Here is a 15,424-nt window from a genome sequence, read left to right on the forward strand (position 1 = left end):
AGAGAAAGACTTGTGAGTTGTGAGTGACAAAGCATTATGCAGATAGTTTGGTATTTAAGTTGTCAGTCTTTCATTAGTGTCACATCATGAGAACATTAAGTCAATAATGGCAGATGGTCTTGTTTTGTTTGTCTTTATTTCAATTTTTTACAGTATGGTCTGGTTTCCAACGCAACAAACAGAAGCTCCAAATGGTAGAACAAAGTGCAGTTACAAAGATATTTAATTTCTACATTAAAACATACATCCCTATATGTACATCATATAATGAGCAGAATAATATCTGTATCCATTGAATATCATTACACCTTTCATCATATAAATCATCTTCGCAAAAATATACAGTTCTAAGATGAAGAACAAAGTCTACTCTTTTCCACTCCTGATTTTTTTTTTAATTTGCAGAATATCACCTTCCGAGCCCAGCTACACAGGTCCACAAAACATAGCACAAACGTAAAAGACTCGACTGAAAAATCGATGGAAACTCAGCCAATAACTAAAAACTGACTAGCCAAAAATCAGCGATAACTATTCCCATGAAATATACTGTATTGCCAGCATTCCTGTGGTTCAGGCCAATATGTGCTGGCACTAAAAGAAAGGCGTTCAAGGTTAACGTGAAGGCAAAAATATGTTTTCCACTTTAGACCTATGTCCCTGTTTTTGGCATGTCATAGGCACAACTTTTACATTTTCAAATATAGCAAAAATAGATGATCTACGTCGGCTATTTTAACCCATTCAGGCCTGACGTCGAAATAAAAAAAAAAGTCTTTTGAAAGAATATATATATTCAAAGATTTGTGCCGCATTTTCACGATTTTTCAAAAAATAGCAGACCTACAAGCTCGTAGTGCGCCACTCGGTGGCGCGCTATGAGCTTGTAGATCTGCTATTTTTCAATAGCTAAAGTATAACATAATGCTTAGTTAAAACACCAAAAGGGGTTCCCGTCCAGAATGGGTGAACATGGGAAAACAATTCATGCCTGGCCTGTGAGGATAGGCATCACAGGACCAGGATCCCTTTTAGAACCATGTCATCAACGCCATGCATTCTTTATTTAGTATAAAAGTAAAATGTTAATTTGGGGGGCTTCACAACAGCAGAGTACATGACGTAATTGTTCCATTACCTTTACTCTGCTGTTAGAATGTTTTTTACTTTACATGAATAACACATTATCTACGGCTAGCTAAACCTGCAAAACAGGCTTTTTTTCAGTGTCTGCAGAGACACTGAACAAAGACTCGCAGAGCACACATAAGGATTGGAATTATTAACGTATATAATAATGCTATATAGTATCATTTTGATATTATCAATGTGTTAGCTAAAGTGGTCCATACAAAGAACAATGAGTGGTAGACGCCTATGCATTCCCAGAATGCAGTGTGTCATTCAAATGTCGTGTTGCTTTGAAAATGGGTCAAAAAGCGATGACTAAAAATTCTTCAGACAGGCTTCACTTCTCAAATACTGAAGCCCCACACCTCCGACAGGCTTCACTTCTCAAATACTGAAGCCCCACACCTCCGACAGGCTTCACTTCTCAAATACTGAAGCCCCACACCTCCGACAGGCTTCACTTCTCAAATACTGAAGCCCCACACCTCCGTTCAAATACAATCATGAATGTTGCCTGGACAAAGGCAGTATGTTGCCAGTGACACAGAATACCACGAAACGTTATGAGCATACTAGAGGACCAACAAAGTGAAAGATTTCAACAACCATATTATACATACACCCGTTCTATATACTACCACAGATAACTGGGGGGGCAAACTGGAAAGAAAAGCTTAACCCATTTACGCCTGACGTCGAAATTAAAAAAAAAAGTCTTCTGAAAGAATATATATTCAAAGATTTGTGCCGCATTTTCACTATTTAAAAAAAATAGCAGACCTACAAGCTCGTAGCGCGCCACTCGGTGGCACGCTATGAGCTTGTAGATCTGCTATTTTTCAATAGCTAAAGTATAACATAATGCTTAGTTAAAACACCAAAAGGGGTTCCCACCCAGAATGGGTTAAAGAAAACTGAGATTAGGACCATCAATAAGATTACGGTGATTACATTAGCTAGGCCTGTCATGATCGCAATTATTTTTGCATAATCGTTCTCTCTCCACTGTGTCCTATCAAAGGCAGAACAAATATATAAAAAAAAGAAACGGCAGAAACAGAAATGTCATATCTCCATCATTATTTACACACCGTTGTCCAACATGCTCTTTTGACCATTTTCAACCCAGGTCAGTGCACAGGAGACACGTCGTCATCTCTGTTGTGTTTGGAGGTTTGCTTATACTGTAGATCTAGTTTTGAACATTGTTGAAAGAATCAAATTATGAATTATAGGGCATACGTTTTAGCTATAGTACATTATTTAATTTGATTATTTTCACCGTTGTCAGTAATTTCTACATTTTGGTAATAAGCTTTGTATATTTTTAAGTACTTCTACGTACTTCTACTTGTGAATACATAGGACCATGATGTAAACAAGTGTATTACTGTACTTCCATGTTTGCCTATTAAAGTATTCAAAGTTATTTGTAATATCTTCCCTGGACTTTGTTTACATTGCCCAAAAGGCAAATAGGAATGTAATGTAATGTATTCAGATTTTCCAAAAAACACAAAAATATATTTGTATGACAATGAATCGTCAGCTACTTCATGATGGTGACAGACCTAGCAGCAGCAACAGTGGGAATAAAGGCGAGGGAACTCTTAACACATTTGTCCACGGGCGTGGCGAGTGCTTGTCCAAACCCAGAGGGAACTCCTAACGTAGTGGTCCAAACCCAGAGGGAACTCCTAACGTAGTGGTCCAAACCCAGAGGGAACTCCTAACGTAGTGGTCCACACCCAGAGGGAACTCCTAACGTAGTGGTCCACAGGCATGGCAACCCAGAGGGAACTCCTAACGTAGTGGTCCAAACCCAGAGGGAACTCCTAACGTAGTGGTCCACAGGCATGGCAACCCAGAGGGAACTCCTAACGTAGTGGTCCACAGGCATGGCAACCCAGAGGGAACTCCTAACGTAGTGGTCCAAACCCAGAGGGAACTCCTAACGTAGTGGTCCAAACCCAGAGGGAACTCCTAACGTAGTGGGCCACACCCAGAGGGAACTCCTAACGTAGTGGGCCACACCCAGAGGGAACTCCTAACGTAGTGGGCCACAGGCATGGCAACCCAGAGGGAACTCCTAACGTAGTGGTCCACACCCAGAGGGAACTCCTAACGTAGTGGGCCACAGGCATGGCAACCCAGAGGGAACTCCTAACGTAGTGGTCCACAGGCATGGCAAGTCCTTGTTCATCCTCACCGTACTCAAAACGTCAGTGAAGGAAGGCAAGTTCACATTGGACCCTGAAAGGCCTCTCCAACTCTCAACATGGAGAAGTTAAGAGGGGAACAAAACAAAAGCAGCGCTTTCATAACATTGAATAAAGAAAAAAAGAAATCTATGCGCACAGAGATAGCGGTGTAGTGGTTTCTTTCCAAAATACAAAAGGGGATTTGTATGAATCATCCTTTTTCAAATAATTAGTTTTTTTGGAATGTACTATACCAGGGTTTTCCAAAGCTCCAGACATTTTGTTCAAATGAACACAGGTTGGCTGAGAGATGTCCTCCTCCCTCAGCAGTGTTTCAATATCCATCGGCTGCCATACGGTGTGGAGTCAGTCCACCACGCTACGACTTGGGGGCTTGAAAGTCCTGGTCCTGCTGCGGCGGCGGTGGTGGTTTGCCGTGCTGCTCCGTGGCCATGGCCCGTAGGGTCGCTCTCTGCATCTGCCTGGCCTTGTTGTACAGGAGGACGCCGATAAACACGAGGCCGGTGCCGACGGCGCCCAGCACCGTCACGTGGTTACTGAACACTATGACACTCAGCCAGATGGACAGGGCGTGCTTCACCGTGCTGGCAACACTGGGGACATGTCGGAGGTCGTTGGTGTTAGCAAAATGTCAAACCTAAACGTTTAAAACATAACAATGGTGAAGAACTCTAAAAAAGTATACTTTGGGAATGCAAAAAAAAGGGGTCCATGGCACTCTGCTGCAGTCAAGTAAAAAGCCTTTATTGAAAGCGGCATGGCAAATAAAAGACAGACCTAGGCGTTTCCGAAACACGTAGGTCTCATTATCGAACCCTCGCCAACGAGCACCTGTTTACAGTCCACAACCGCACAGACCACGGCAGCGCTTCTCTTCTGTCTATTCACCGTTAGCATACTTTGGGGTTCTAACTAACTGGCCATGTAAGATTTGTCATTTTGGTGTGGTCGAATATGAAGTCTTGTTTTTCAGTTTCATTTATTTCCTTTACCACATGTGACTTAAAGTTTTTGTCTCTTTCTTGCATTCTGTTTCTGTTTGTAATGCATTTGTGTCTCAATGGAAATATTGCGGGACTAGACAGTACATCTGGTACATTTTGCTGGATGGTCAGAAATGAAACCATTGTGGGAACGGGCAGGGAATGGTCAGAAATCCAATGAGAACAGGACCATTGGTGTGTGTAAGAGTGAATGTACTGCACATTGTAAGGTGCTTTGGATAAAGGCACTATACTATTTTAAATGCACCATTTGATTTGCCATATAAATGCACCATTTACAAGGATAAAAGATACAGGGTGTGGGATAGCACACTTTAATTGAAACATAATATACTTCCCTGCTATATACTGTAGCTAATGTGACCAGTGAATTAATCTTCTTCTGAATGTAGTGCTGTTGTGAATTTGTTTTATCTACTTTAATGAGTACAATCAACTTCGCATCCTGTGTGTTTTTGAGTGGTGCAACCACTCCAAGGAACAGCAATGTCTGACCTATGTGTGTGACTATGAGTAGCAGTAGGGGCAAAAGTGGCGCTGTTGTGCCAGAAACAGAGAGAGAGAGATAGTGCTAGCCTGGCTAATAAGCCAGACTCAAATCACACTGTCGTGTGGTATTTGAGTCTGGAGATGCTGTGTATGGATCTTGTTTCCCGGGGGGGCGGGTTCAAACATTTTCTCTTTGACGCAATTGGTCAGAGCTACTGTCAGTCAAAGGTCTCAAGCATTGAACGTCACTGTACCAAAGCCCACCCATATTGCATACTGTGTCCCGATTGGCCACACCAGTTCTCTGGTGTAGGAAATGGGCGTACAATTGAGCCTCTCCAGACCGTAATCCGCCGGCAGGCAATTTTTTTTTTGCCAACGGCTGATTCGGTCTGGCTTATTAGCCAGGCTAAGATAGTGCTGCACTGTTGCCTGCTAATGAGAGAGAGAGAGGGGGGGGGGGGTCTTTGGCAATTGTAGCCAGATAGACTCATATTTCACCTTACCTGAATGTAACTGGGGAGATGCGACCCATGAGAGCGTAGGCAGTGATACTCTGTAAGTGGAACAGGCCACCATCAAAGAGCAACAGGAGGACAATGTCGTGACTGAGTATCAAGCTCTGGCCACTCGCACCAACCAGTGGAATGTCCTGGGGACACAGTGGAGTATTGGGATAAAACAGACGCTACTCCCAAGTCAAACTTTGATCCCATACACTGTGCATAATACACAATTCATTGCTGTATTCTGTGTATGTATTCAGCCCAACCGTGACAAAATATGCAAGAGTACGCCATCGCCGTGTGATTGCAGTGGAACTTATATTTATCTTTACTTTTTTTTAAAAAAGATACAAATGTTGTCAGTTCGTACATACCTCTTAACATTTTAAATAATGTTGCTTGAGGAGGATGCAGGAGTTGTGCAATTGCTTCATGGACTTCTTACGCCCATGTGTTGGTTGTGAAAGAATTGTGCAATGTGTGTAATGTGCTGCTTTGTTTAGGATGTTTCGGTCTGTGCAGCATCTAAGACTAGTCCAAGACAAGTTTCCACACAGGAACAATTAAGTATTGTATCAATAAGTATAGGTCACTGACGATATAAATAGAAGTATGCAAGTCCCTGAATAAAATGAGAAACTGATTCCCATAGCAATACTTCCCATACATACAACAGTAACTTGAATGAATGAATGAATGAATGAATAAATAACTTGACCTACTAAAAGAAATGCCCAGGCGGGTATGAGCATGACGACTGCTGCTGCACTGGTGTAGAACTGCAGTTCTGGAGCGCTGAAAAACATAAACATTCATTAGATGCAATAAACACATTTGCATGCTATTTAAAAAAAGAAAATAAGTGTCGAACCATATTACATTGTAAAGTATTACCGAATGAATTGTATCATATTTGCACGTCATAAAACAACTGTTCAACCGGTCATACCTATTTTAGGCATGTCATAAAACAACTGTTCAACCGGTCATACCTATTTTAGGCATGTCATAAAACAACTGTTCAACCGGTCATACCTATTTTAGGCATGTCATAAAACAACTGTTCAACCGGTCATACCTATTTTAGGCATGTCATAAAACAACTGTTCAACCGGTCATACCTATTTTAGGCATGTCATAAAACAACTGTTCAACCGGTCATACCTATTTTAGGCCATGTCATAAAACAACTGTTCAACCGGTCATACCTATTTTAGGCATGTCATAAAACAACTGTTCAACCGGTCATACCTATTTTAGGCATGTCATAAAACAACTGTTCAACCGGTCATACCTATTTTAGGCATGTCATAAAACAACTGTTCAACCGGTCATACCTATTTTAGGCATGTCATAAAACAACTGTTCAGCCGGTCATACCTATTTTAGGCATGTCATAAAACAACTGTTCAACCGGTCATACCTATTTTAGGCATGTCATAAAACAACTGTTCAACCGGTCATACCTATTTTAGGCATGTCATAAAACAACTGTTCAACCGGTCATACCTATTTTAGGCATGTCATAAAACAACTGTTCAACCGGTCATACCTATTTTAGGCATGTCATAAAACAACTGTTCAACCGGTCATACCTATTTTAGGCATGTCATAAAACAACTGTTCAACCGGTCATACCTATTTTAGGCCATGTCATAAAACAACTGTTCAACCGGTCATACCTATTTTAGGCATGTCATAAAACAACTGTTCAACCGGTCATACCTATTTTAGGCATGTCATAAAACAACTGTTCAACCGGTCATACCTATTTTAGGCATGTCATAAAACAACTGTTCAACCGGTCATACCTATTTTAGGCATGTCATAAAACAACTGTTCAACCAGTCATACCTATTTTAGGCATGTCATAAAACAACTGTTCAACCGGTCATACCTATTTTAGGCATGTCATAAAACAACTGTTCAACCGGTCATACCTATTTTAGGCATGTCATAAAACAACTGTTCAACCGGTCATACCTATTTTAGGCATGTCATAAAACAACTGTTCAACCGGTCATACCTATTTTAGGCATGTCATAAAACAACTGTTCAACCGGTCATACCTATTTTAGGCATGTCATAAAACAACTGTTCAACCGGTCATACCTATTTTAGGCATGTCATAAAACAACTGTTCAACCGGTCATACCTATTTTAGGCATGTCATAAAACAACTGTTCAACCGGTCATACCTATTTTAGGCCATGTCATAAAACAACTGTTCAACCGGTCATACCTATTTTAGGCATGTCATGATGGGACACATTGTGAGCTTGTAGAACAATTTTATTTTGCTATTCATCATGCGACCAAATATAAGTGGTTAACTTTCCATTTTACCTGAATTTATATGTGTCTCCACTTAGTAACTTCTTGGAGAACACATTCTGTAAACTGAGACACAGACATAGCGGTTGGTCAAGTGTTATAGCATTGTGATTTTTTTTTTAAATGTAGATTCCTGCCCTGCGTGTCCTACCAGTCCATGATGTTGGTGGAGAGAGCGGCACAAAAGCCCAGCATGTTAAAGCTGACCTCTGTGGCTGTGCAGAGAGACAGGCCTGCCATGACAGGGAACAGCGACAGGTTGACCCAGAGTCCTACATTAAGAGAAAAAGAACATGAGCACAGTTGCACACACACATCCATATACATCAGATCAACCAGGGACGTGCACACATACATAGACATCAAAGGGGGCTTCAGCCCCTGCCCTTTTACCCGTCTGTAAAACAACTGCCCTTTCCAGACCACAAATGCAGCATTTATACTACGGTGAAAGAAATGCAAATGCCCTCCTCTCCTTTCCATGCCATGCCGGAAGGCAGCATTCAGAAGAATTGCTTTTTTCCCCTGAAGTCTCCTGAACTTGAACGCAGCATTTTGCGTTGAACAAATTTGTTTACAAATCCATGTTGTTACACCGCATCTCCACTAGCTAAAGAGTGCTGGGTTGCGCACCAAAAATAGCTGATCTACAAGCTCTCAACGTGAGTTTGTAGATCTGCTATTTTTGTCCAAAAGTGCCCTCTTATGGGAGTTCAGCCCCTGTCTCTCTAACACTCTCTGCACGTGCCTGAGATCAACACTACTACATCTGAAACCATATACTCTGTAGGTGTGTAAACTAGATCAACACTACTACGGTATATCTGAAACCATATACTCTGTAGGTGTGTAAACTAGATCAACACTACTACGGTACATCTGAAACCATATACTCTGTAGGTGTGTAAACTAGATCAACACTACTACGGTACATCTGAAACCATATACTCTGTAGGTGTGTAAACTAGATCAACACTACTACGGTACATCTGAAACCATATACTCTGTAGGTGTGTAAACTAGATCAACACTACTACGGTACATCTGAAACCATATACTCTGTAGGTGTGTAAACTAGATCAACACTACTACGGTACATCTGAAACCATATACTCTGTAGGTGTGTAAACTAGATCAACACTATTACGGTATATCTGAAACCATATACTCTGTAGGTGTGTAAACTAGATCAACACTACTACGGTACATCTGAAACCATATACTCTGTAGGTGTGTAAACTAGATCAACACTACTACGGTACATCTGAAACCATATACTCTGTAGGTGTGTAAACTAGATCAACACTACTACGGTACATCTGAAACCATATACTCTGTAGGTGTGTAAACTAGATCAACACTACTACTACGGTACATCTGAAACCATATACTCTGTAGGTGTGTAAACTAGATCAACACTATTACGGTACATCTGAAACCATATACTCTGTAGGTGTGTAAACTAGATCAACACTACTACGGTACATCTGAAACCATATACTCTGTAGGTGTGTAAACTAGATCAACACTACTACGGTACATCTGAAACCATATACTCTGTAGGTGTGTAAACTAGATCAACACTACTACGGTACATCTGAAACCATATACTCTGTAGGTGTGTAAACTAGATCAACACTACTACGGTACATCTGAAACCATATACTCTGTAGGTGTGTAAACTAGATCAACACTACTACGGTACATCTGAAACCATATACTCTGTAGGTGTGTAAACTAGATCAACACTACTACGGTACATCTGAAACCATATACTCTGTAGGTGTGTAAACTAGATCAACACTACTACGGTACATCTGAAACCATATACTCTGTAGGTGTGTAAACTAGATCAACACTACTACGGTACATCTGAAACCATATACTCTGTAGGTGTGTAAACTAGATCAACACTACTACGGTACATCTGAAAACATATACTCTGTAGGTGTGTAAACTAGATCAACACTACTACGGTATATCTGAAACCATATACTCTGTAGGTGTGTAAACTAGATCAACACTATTACGGTATATCTGAAACCATATACTCGTGTGAAAAAAGAAGTAGCCATCGCTGTGTGATATGGCTAATCTAATCTCAACTGCGCTGTGCGCAGTTGAGATTGTTTGACATAGGTGGAATCTGAGAGATGTCAATCAAACCACACCTCTTAGTTATGTTGAAAGTTTGAAAAATGAAAGTTTATTTTCATTCAGATTTTAGTGAATGCTTAATGAGTCACTCAACTTTTATATCATATGCTGCATGTTTACTATTTCAAGCCAAAGCAGGTGCTTTAGTGTTCCACTATATGCTTACTATACACATTGCGTTAAACATGTCTCTCTTACACTCAAATATCTCTGGTTATGAAAGCTGAAACCTCTCTATAGGCTGAGGTCAATAGAGTGAATACTTTGTCACACAGAACCTGTTTGCAAACCTGTTTGTAACGTAACATGCACCTCTTTGCCATTTGTTGCAGCAATTTTGTGACCAGTACAGACCAGTAATATTAGTAATAATCAGAAGACAAAAAAAACAATGGAGCACACATGTTCTCATGTTATCTACCTGTGTATTCTCCCAGAATCAGTCTGGACATGATAACAGTGAAAATGGGCGCAGAACTCTTCACAGTCTCAGAAAAGGACACGGCCACGTTCTTCAGGCTCACTAAGCCCAGAACCACAGTGCTGAACCTGATAAATGGACCAAACAAGACAAGCAGGAGGTCAACACTAACACTCTCTATTGTGCATCACAATACCAGGTTTTTCTTTGGTACCTCCCTGCTTTTATTGATAGCCAAGTAAGGAGCTGAAGTTGTTTCATAAGCTTAATTGAGATTAATTATGTCTCTGCTGGCTAGCTGTTAGCATTTATGAAGTTCCCAGTGCCACCATACACGTTCACTTTAAGAGAACATATGGTTGGCATTTGCCAACCATAATTTGGTTGGCAAATGCGGAAGTGCGTTTCCTCGTCATAAATCCACGGGTCCGCCTGCAGTTCACGCTCTAACCAGTAGGGCCGAGTGCTTCAACATTGGAGAGCCTCCCTGGGGGCTTGTTGTACATAGACATGCTTGCCCTGATGAAGACCTGTTAGGTCGAAACATGTTGGCAGTTGCCTTTTAAATCAATAAAGGCGTTCCTCATTTTTTAACTTTGTGTGCCCGGATCCTTCTCTTTTTATCATCTCTCTTTTTATCGTGTATTGATCCCGTTTTTTGATCCGTGTGAGAACCTTTTTATCATGATCACATCCTGCTACCTCCATTGAGCACCTGGTTAGTTCCTCTGTTATAAAGATTTGTTGAAAAAAAACACACTTCCGCTTGACTTCCTGCCTTCATTGGGAGACACCAATGTCGCTCCAATGAACTGCAGCGGCCAGTGGGGCATCTCTTTTTTATAATATCTATGTTGTTGTAACCGAGGAAAACGGTGATCAGATTTGACGTCCCATAGCTGGTGGTGACAGGGCGTTGCCATAACAACCGAACCAATGTTAAAAGCTGCCGTGGGGCTCAACCATTATATATATATATATATATATACATACACGGTCCGTATATATACGGACCTGGCACAAAAATAATTAAAAGGGATATTTCACCTCCAAGTTGGAAGTGAAATATCGCTTTACTGGGGAGGGACCCCAGTGTTCAGAGCTTGAATGTATGTAGAATTATGTGCATGTAATTTGCATAGATGTGAGGGGACTTCATTTTTTTAATGTTTTATTCTAAAAGAAAAATCCTTCCTCTCACACTTATGCCAGGGGGCCAGTGAGCTCCCTCCCCTGTTGGTCTACCCCATGTCCTATATAAACCCATTGTAACTACAAACTCTAAATGAAGAAAACCTTATATTTTTTAAAGCTCAAAAAAGTCTGTTGTTGTAACAAATAAGTAATGTGGAAGCTGTCAATGCTTCCACCTTTCCCGTTCAAAACCAATAAAACCCAAACCCTACATCCAAGAGCTTCCCTTGCATATTCTGGGAACAAACTCACCTCATGAGCCCAACGAACAGCATGGTCATGACAAAGTTGGAGGGATACTCGCTCCTGGACTTGTGCTCATACAGGCAGCAGGGGATAAACATCTTCAGGCACCCTATGACGGTGGTGGAGAGCATTTGGACAGCACCTGGGAGTCGACACGAGATAACCAGTCACAAAATAAGAGTATAATAAGGTTTAATTGGAAACAGCTCCAATCATTTTACAATTTAGGCATTCAGCAGACGATTACCCAGAGCGTCTTACAAGTGCAAATGTCGAGGTAGAAATAACAACAACAAGTAACATAATGATCTCCAAACATCTACACAGGCCATAAAAAGTCGCCTGCGAGGAAAAGTGGGCCATGATGTCCCTTCGTCCATCTCCTTCCCTTACCCAGCATGCCGGGCTCTCCCTCCAGCAGTGACAGGATGTACTTGTTCAGGAACAGCGTGCAGAAGCTGAAGAAGTACCACAGGCCCAGGTACGTCAGCGAGCGCGAGTTCCACACGCCGGACTCTGCCTCCAGCACCGTGGTCTCCGTCACTGTGATCTTCAGCACATGTTCGCCTGGCAGGCTCTCGCTGCGGGCCAGCACCACGCGCTCCTGCCGGTTCCGGAACGGCGAGAGGAGGCTCGACAGCGTGTTCCTCGCGGCAGGCTTCCCGTTCTTGGTCGGCATGGTGGTGGTGGTGACGATGCCCGACGGTGCCCGGGCAAGATCCGAAGGGGTCCCAGTCGCACAGGTGCGGACAAGGGAGGGAAGGTGAGGAGGAGGGGTGTGACGCAGGCTTGGTCAGTCCATCTTCCGTGGAGCCGTCCCGTCATTCCACTTGGCTACAGGCGCATGACTGAAGCACCAGGGCTCCCTTTCCTTTATCTGGAGCAGCAGGAAAGCAAACACACCTTTATCAGCCTTCATTTATTGATATAGCATTAAGTATCTGAAACACTCCCTGATCGCTCTTAAAATTAATGTCTTGGGACTTTTCAGCAAGGCTCAGGATCATGCACCCTCTCACATTATCAGTTTAAAGTTAAAGTTGATAATATGAAAGGGTGCATTTTGACTGTTTAACCTGTAAACCAGGGGTCTGCAACTCTGCAACAGGGGGTCCGGGGTCCCTAGGGGGTCCTCAGAGATACAACAGGGGGGTCCGCCAAATCCTTATTTACATTAACCATTTGAACCCTATAGCATCCCTATTCTGATAAGAACGTTAGACAAATACAGCAGATCGGCTATGTTCAGCAAAGAGGTTTGGTGTAGAGGGGGGAAAAGAGCAGACCAAGTGCAGAGTCAGTGAAAGGTCAAGTTAAAGCATTGAGGGTTTAAGACTGGTTAACTATATATAGCATACACTGGTGACAGACTGACAGTGCTGTCAAACAAGTCTATGAAGCTCTGGCTATCAATGCAATCTATGAAAAGATTGAATCTGCAACACAATGTTATATGTTTGGTATGTGTTCATTTATCCATTTGAAACTCAGACAGTATAAATGGAACCAAATGGACCCGCAATGAACACTTGCTTTTTTCTTTTCTTCTTCACTGTGTAGAGACCACAATCTGATACGTGGCTCTCTCTCTCTCTAATCTAAAAAACATGCACAGGAAACTGTTGCTTCCATTCTGTTTCACATTAAAATACGCATTCAATCAACATGGAATCTAAATAAAATAAACAAATAAGTAACAGTTAAAAACATTTTTTTGACTCATTCTCACCCAGTGAATGATTAGTAAAAGAACAGAAGAAAGTGGAATCCACTGCGGCTGGTTGAACAACTGAACAAAACGACAGGCGCCACCACCGGAATCAAAGTACAACACAATAATAACATGAAGCTAACGCTGTTAGCCTTTAGCTGCAGGCAGGTTGAAGCATAGACATATATACATAGACGCCCCTTCCGGCTCTGAGGCGTGTGTCAAAATTGAAGGCACTATTTTCCCGACATTCCTTGCGAAGAATAGCGGAAGCAAAGCGGAAGCTTGTCAAGCTTCCGCGTGCGTAACATAAGTCCCGGAAAAGACGCGCTGTGATTGGCCAGTAGTCACTTGAGTGACAGCGAGAGACATGGAGGATTCACATGAGTGACGTCACTCGGGCAGCGACGCAGTCGCCTTCAGCAAATGCCTTCAGCACTTCTAAATAAGAAAGCTGCGGAGAACTGTTGCTTTGTGTTCACTCTTTTAATGTTTTCTGTTAGTAATCTAATCCCCCCTGGCTCTGATGTTGTATTGTTAATAACTTTGTTGTTTGTGTTTGTTTGTCTTGTTTTGTAATGTATATTGTCATGACTGTTATAAAGATTTGTTAAAAAAAAAAAAAAGCCTTCAGCACTGCACTTCCGCCTTCATTGGGATACACGTCGCTCCAATGAACTGCAGCGGCAAATGAGGCGTCTATGTATATATGTCTATGGGTTGAAGTGGCCACCCACCCACCCACCACCGTACAGGCAGCGAGAACACAATGCATGGTGGAACAAAACAAGAAAGAAAGAAAGAAATTGGAACCGTACCGAAGCGTCACCGTGGTGGTGTGGTGTAGTAGAGTAGCCCCTCTCCTCTCTCCTCTCGGACACAAACACACTGGATTCAATTCAGACGAAGCCAGCAACACCTCCTCGATCTGTCTCACTCTCTAGCTCTGAGCTGAACAATAACAACAACAGACATAGAACACGAGTCCTCTCCTCTCCTGCACTCAGTCACTGTCAGTACTGTGTGTGTGTGTGTGTGTGTGTGTGTGTGTGTGTGAGTGTGTCCGTGCGTGCAGCAGCAGATCAATCAGTTGATATAGTACTCTACTATCTTCATACACATTTAAAAGCTGAGATCAGCTACATAATTATTATTAATTATTTATTACCGCCAACCGTCATAGTTGTTAGCTGTGTGTGCACGCGCGCGGCGGTGATCAAATCCACTCACATCACACATACTTCGCCGTATCACGGACTCACGGTGCCTCGCATTCCGCATGTGAGAGCCAGCCTAGATCGGCTATTTCCGCGCGACACTGTTTTGTTCTACAGCATAAACGCGGCATTGTGCGCATGATTGAGATTGTACAGTAGGCTACAGTACAGTACAGTGAGTCAGTGGCATAATTGGCATTGTAATGTAAAAATCACACGCGTGTGAAGTGAGGGGCGCTAATATATTAAAGTCTAACTCATGTTGCGCTATGATTAGGTGATGTAAAACAAACGGTGACAAAACAACCATTAAATTCTCTTTATTGGTATTTGACATTTAATGTTTGTGTTTAGGGACAAAATGACGTACAATTTCCCTTCATTGTCAATGGCGTTTTTAAAACAAACATTGATTGAACTTAAAACACAAACAATCATTTCTCTAATTCTCTTCATTGTCAATGGCGTTTTTAAAACAAACATTTAACTAAAAACAAACAATAATTTCTCTTCATTGTCAATGGCGTTTTTAAAACAAACATTGCACTAGGAGGGGCTAAAAAATACAATACTGCCTCCCTTGATTATCTAGTCGAGAGTGACTCGATTTGAGAGGAAACACGACATGTTTTGACAGTCAGTGATGATAATCATCACAGTATCACACTAATAAATGTATTTGCATTATTATTCATGAGCAGATACTAAGATAGTGTACTACTCGCGTAACCTGTCTGTCTGTGGACAGCCAGCCTAGTGTGATTTTTTTTATTGATTTCTTCTGTTGTTGTT

The 15,424-nt window shown here is 41.8% G+C and overlaps 1 protein-coding gene across 4 annotated transcripts; it reads right to left on the reverse strand.

Annotated features, from left to right (window-relative positions):
- Positions 1–112: 112 nt before the first annotated feature.
- Positions 113–14,389, reverse strand: LOC306937440 (solute carrier family 35 member E2A). Of its 4 annotated transcripts, none has more exons than XM_079521195.1 (11): positions 14,234–14,389; positions 12,098–12,581; positions 11,711–11,846; positions 10,265–10,392; positions 7,838–7,958; positions 7,699–7,752; positions 6,075–6,147; positions 5,353–5,498; positions 1,990–3,946; positions 1,537–1,918; positions 113–1,496 (listed from the first exon to the last, which is right to left on the reverse strand). In XM_079521195.1, the coding sequence occupies exons 2-9, from the start codon at positions 12,381–12,383 to the stop codon at positions 3,712–3,714; spliced, it is 1,179 nt and encodes a 392-aa protein (XP_079377321.1). In that variant the 5' UTR covers positions 12,384–12,581; positions 14,234–14,389; the 3' UTR covers positions 113–1,496; positions 1,537–1,918; positions 1,990–3,711. The 4 variants fall into 4 exon arrangements, with proteins under 4 accessions (XP_079377321.1, XP_079377320.1, XP_079377318.1 ...); XM_079521194.1 differs by having other exon boundaries at positions 113–850; positions 922–1,918; XM_079521192.1 differs by having other exon boundaries at positions 113–1,918.
- Positions 14,390–15,424: the final 1,035 nt, after the last annotated feature.

Source organism: Electrona antarctica (genome assembly GCF_951216825.1).
Source record: "Electrona antarctica genome assembly, chromosome: 2".
NCBI lineage: Eukaryota > Metazoa > Chordata > Actinopteri > Myctophiformes > Myctophidae > Electrona > Electrona antarctica.

Coding starts and splice junctions, on each gene's coding strand:
- LOC306937440 (XM_079521195.1), bottom strand. CDS start 12,383: ATGCCGACCAAGAACGGGAAGCCTGCCGCGAGGAACACGCTGTCGAGC. Junction 5,499..6,074: donor CCGCCTGGGCATTTCTTTTA/GTAGGTCAAGTT, acceptor CTGTGTCCCCAG/GACATTCCACTGGTTGGTGC. Junction 3,947..5,352: donor ATCTCCCCAGTTACATTCAG/GTAAGGTGAAAT, acceptor ACATGTCCCCAG/TGTTGCCAGCACGGTGAAGC.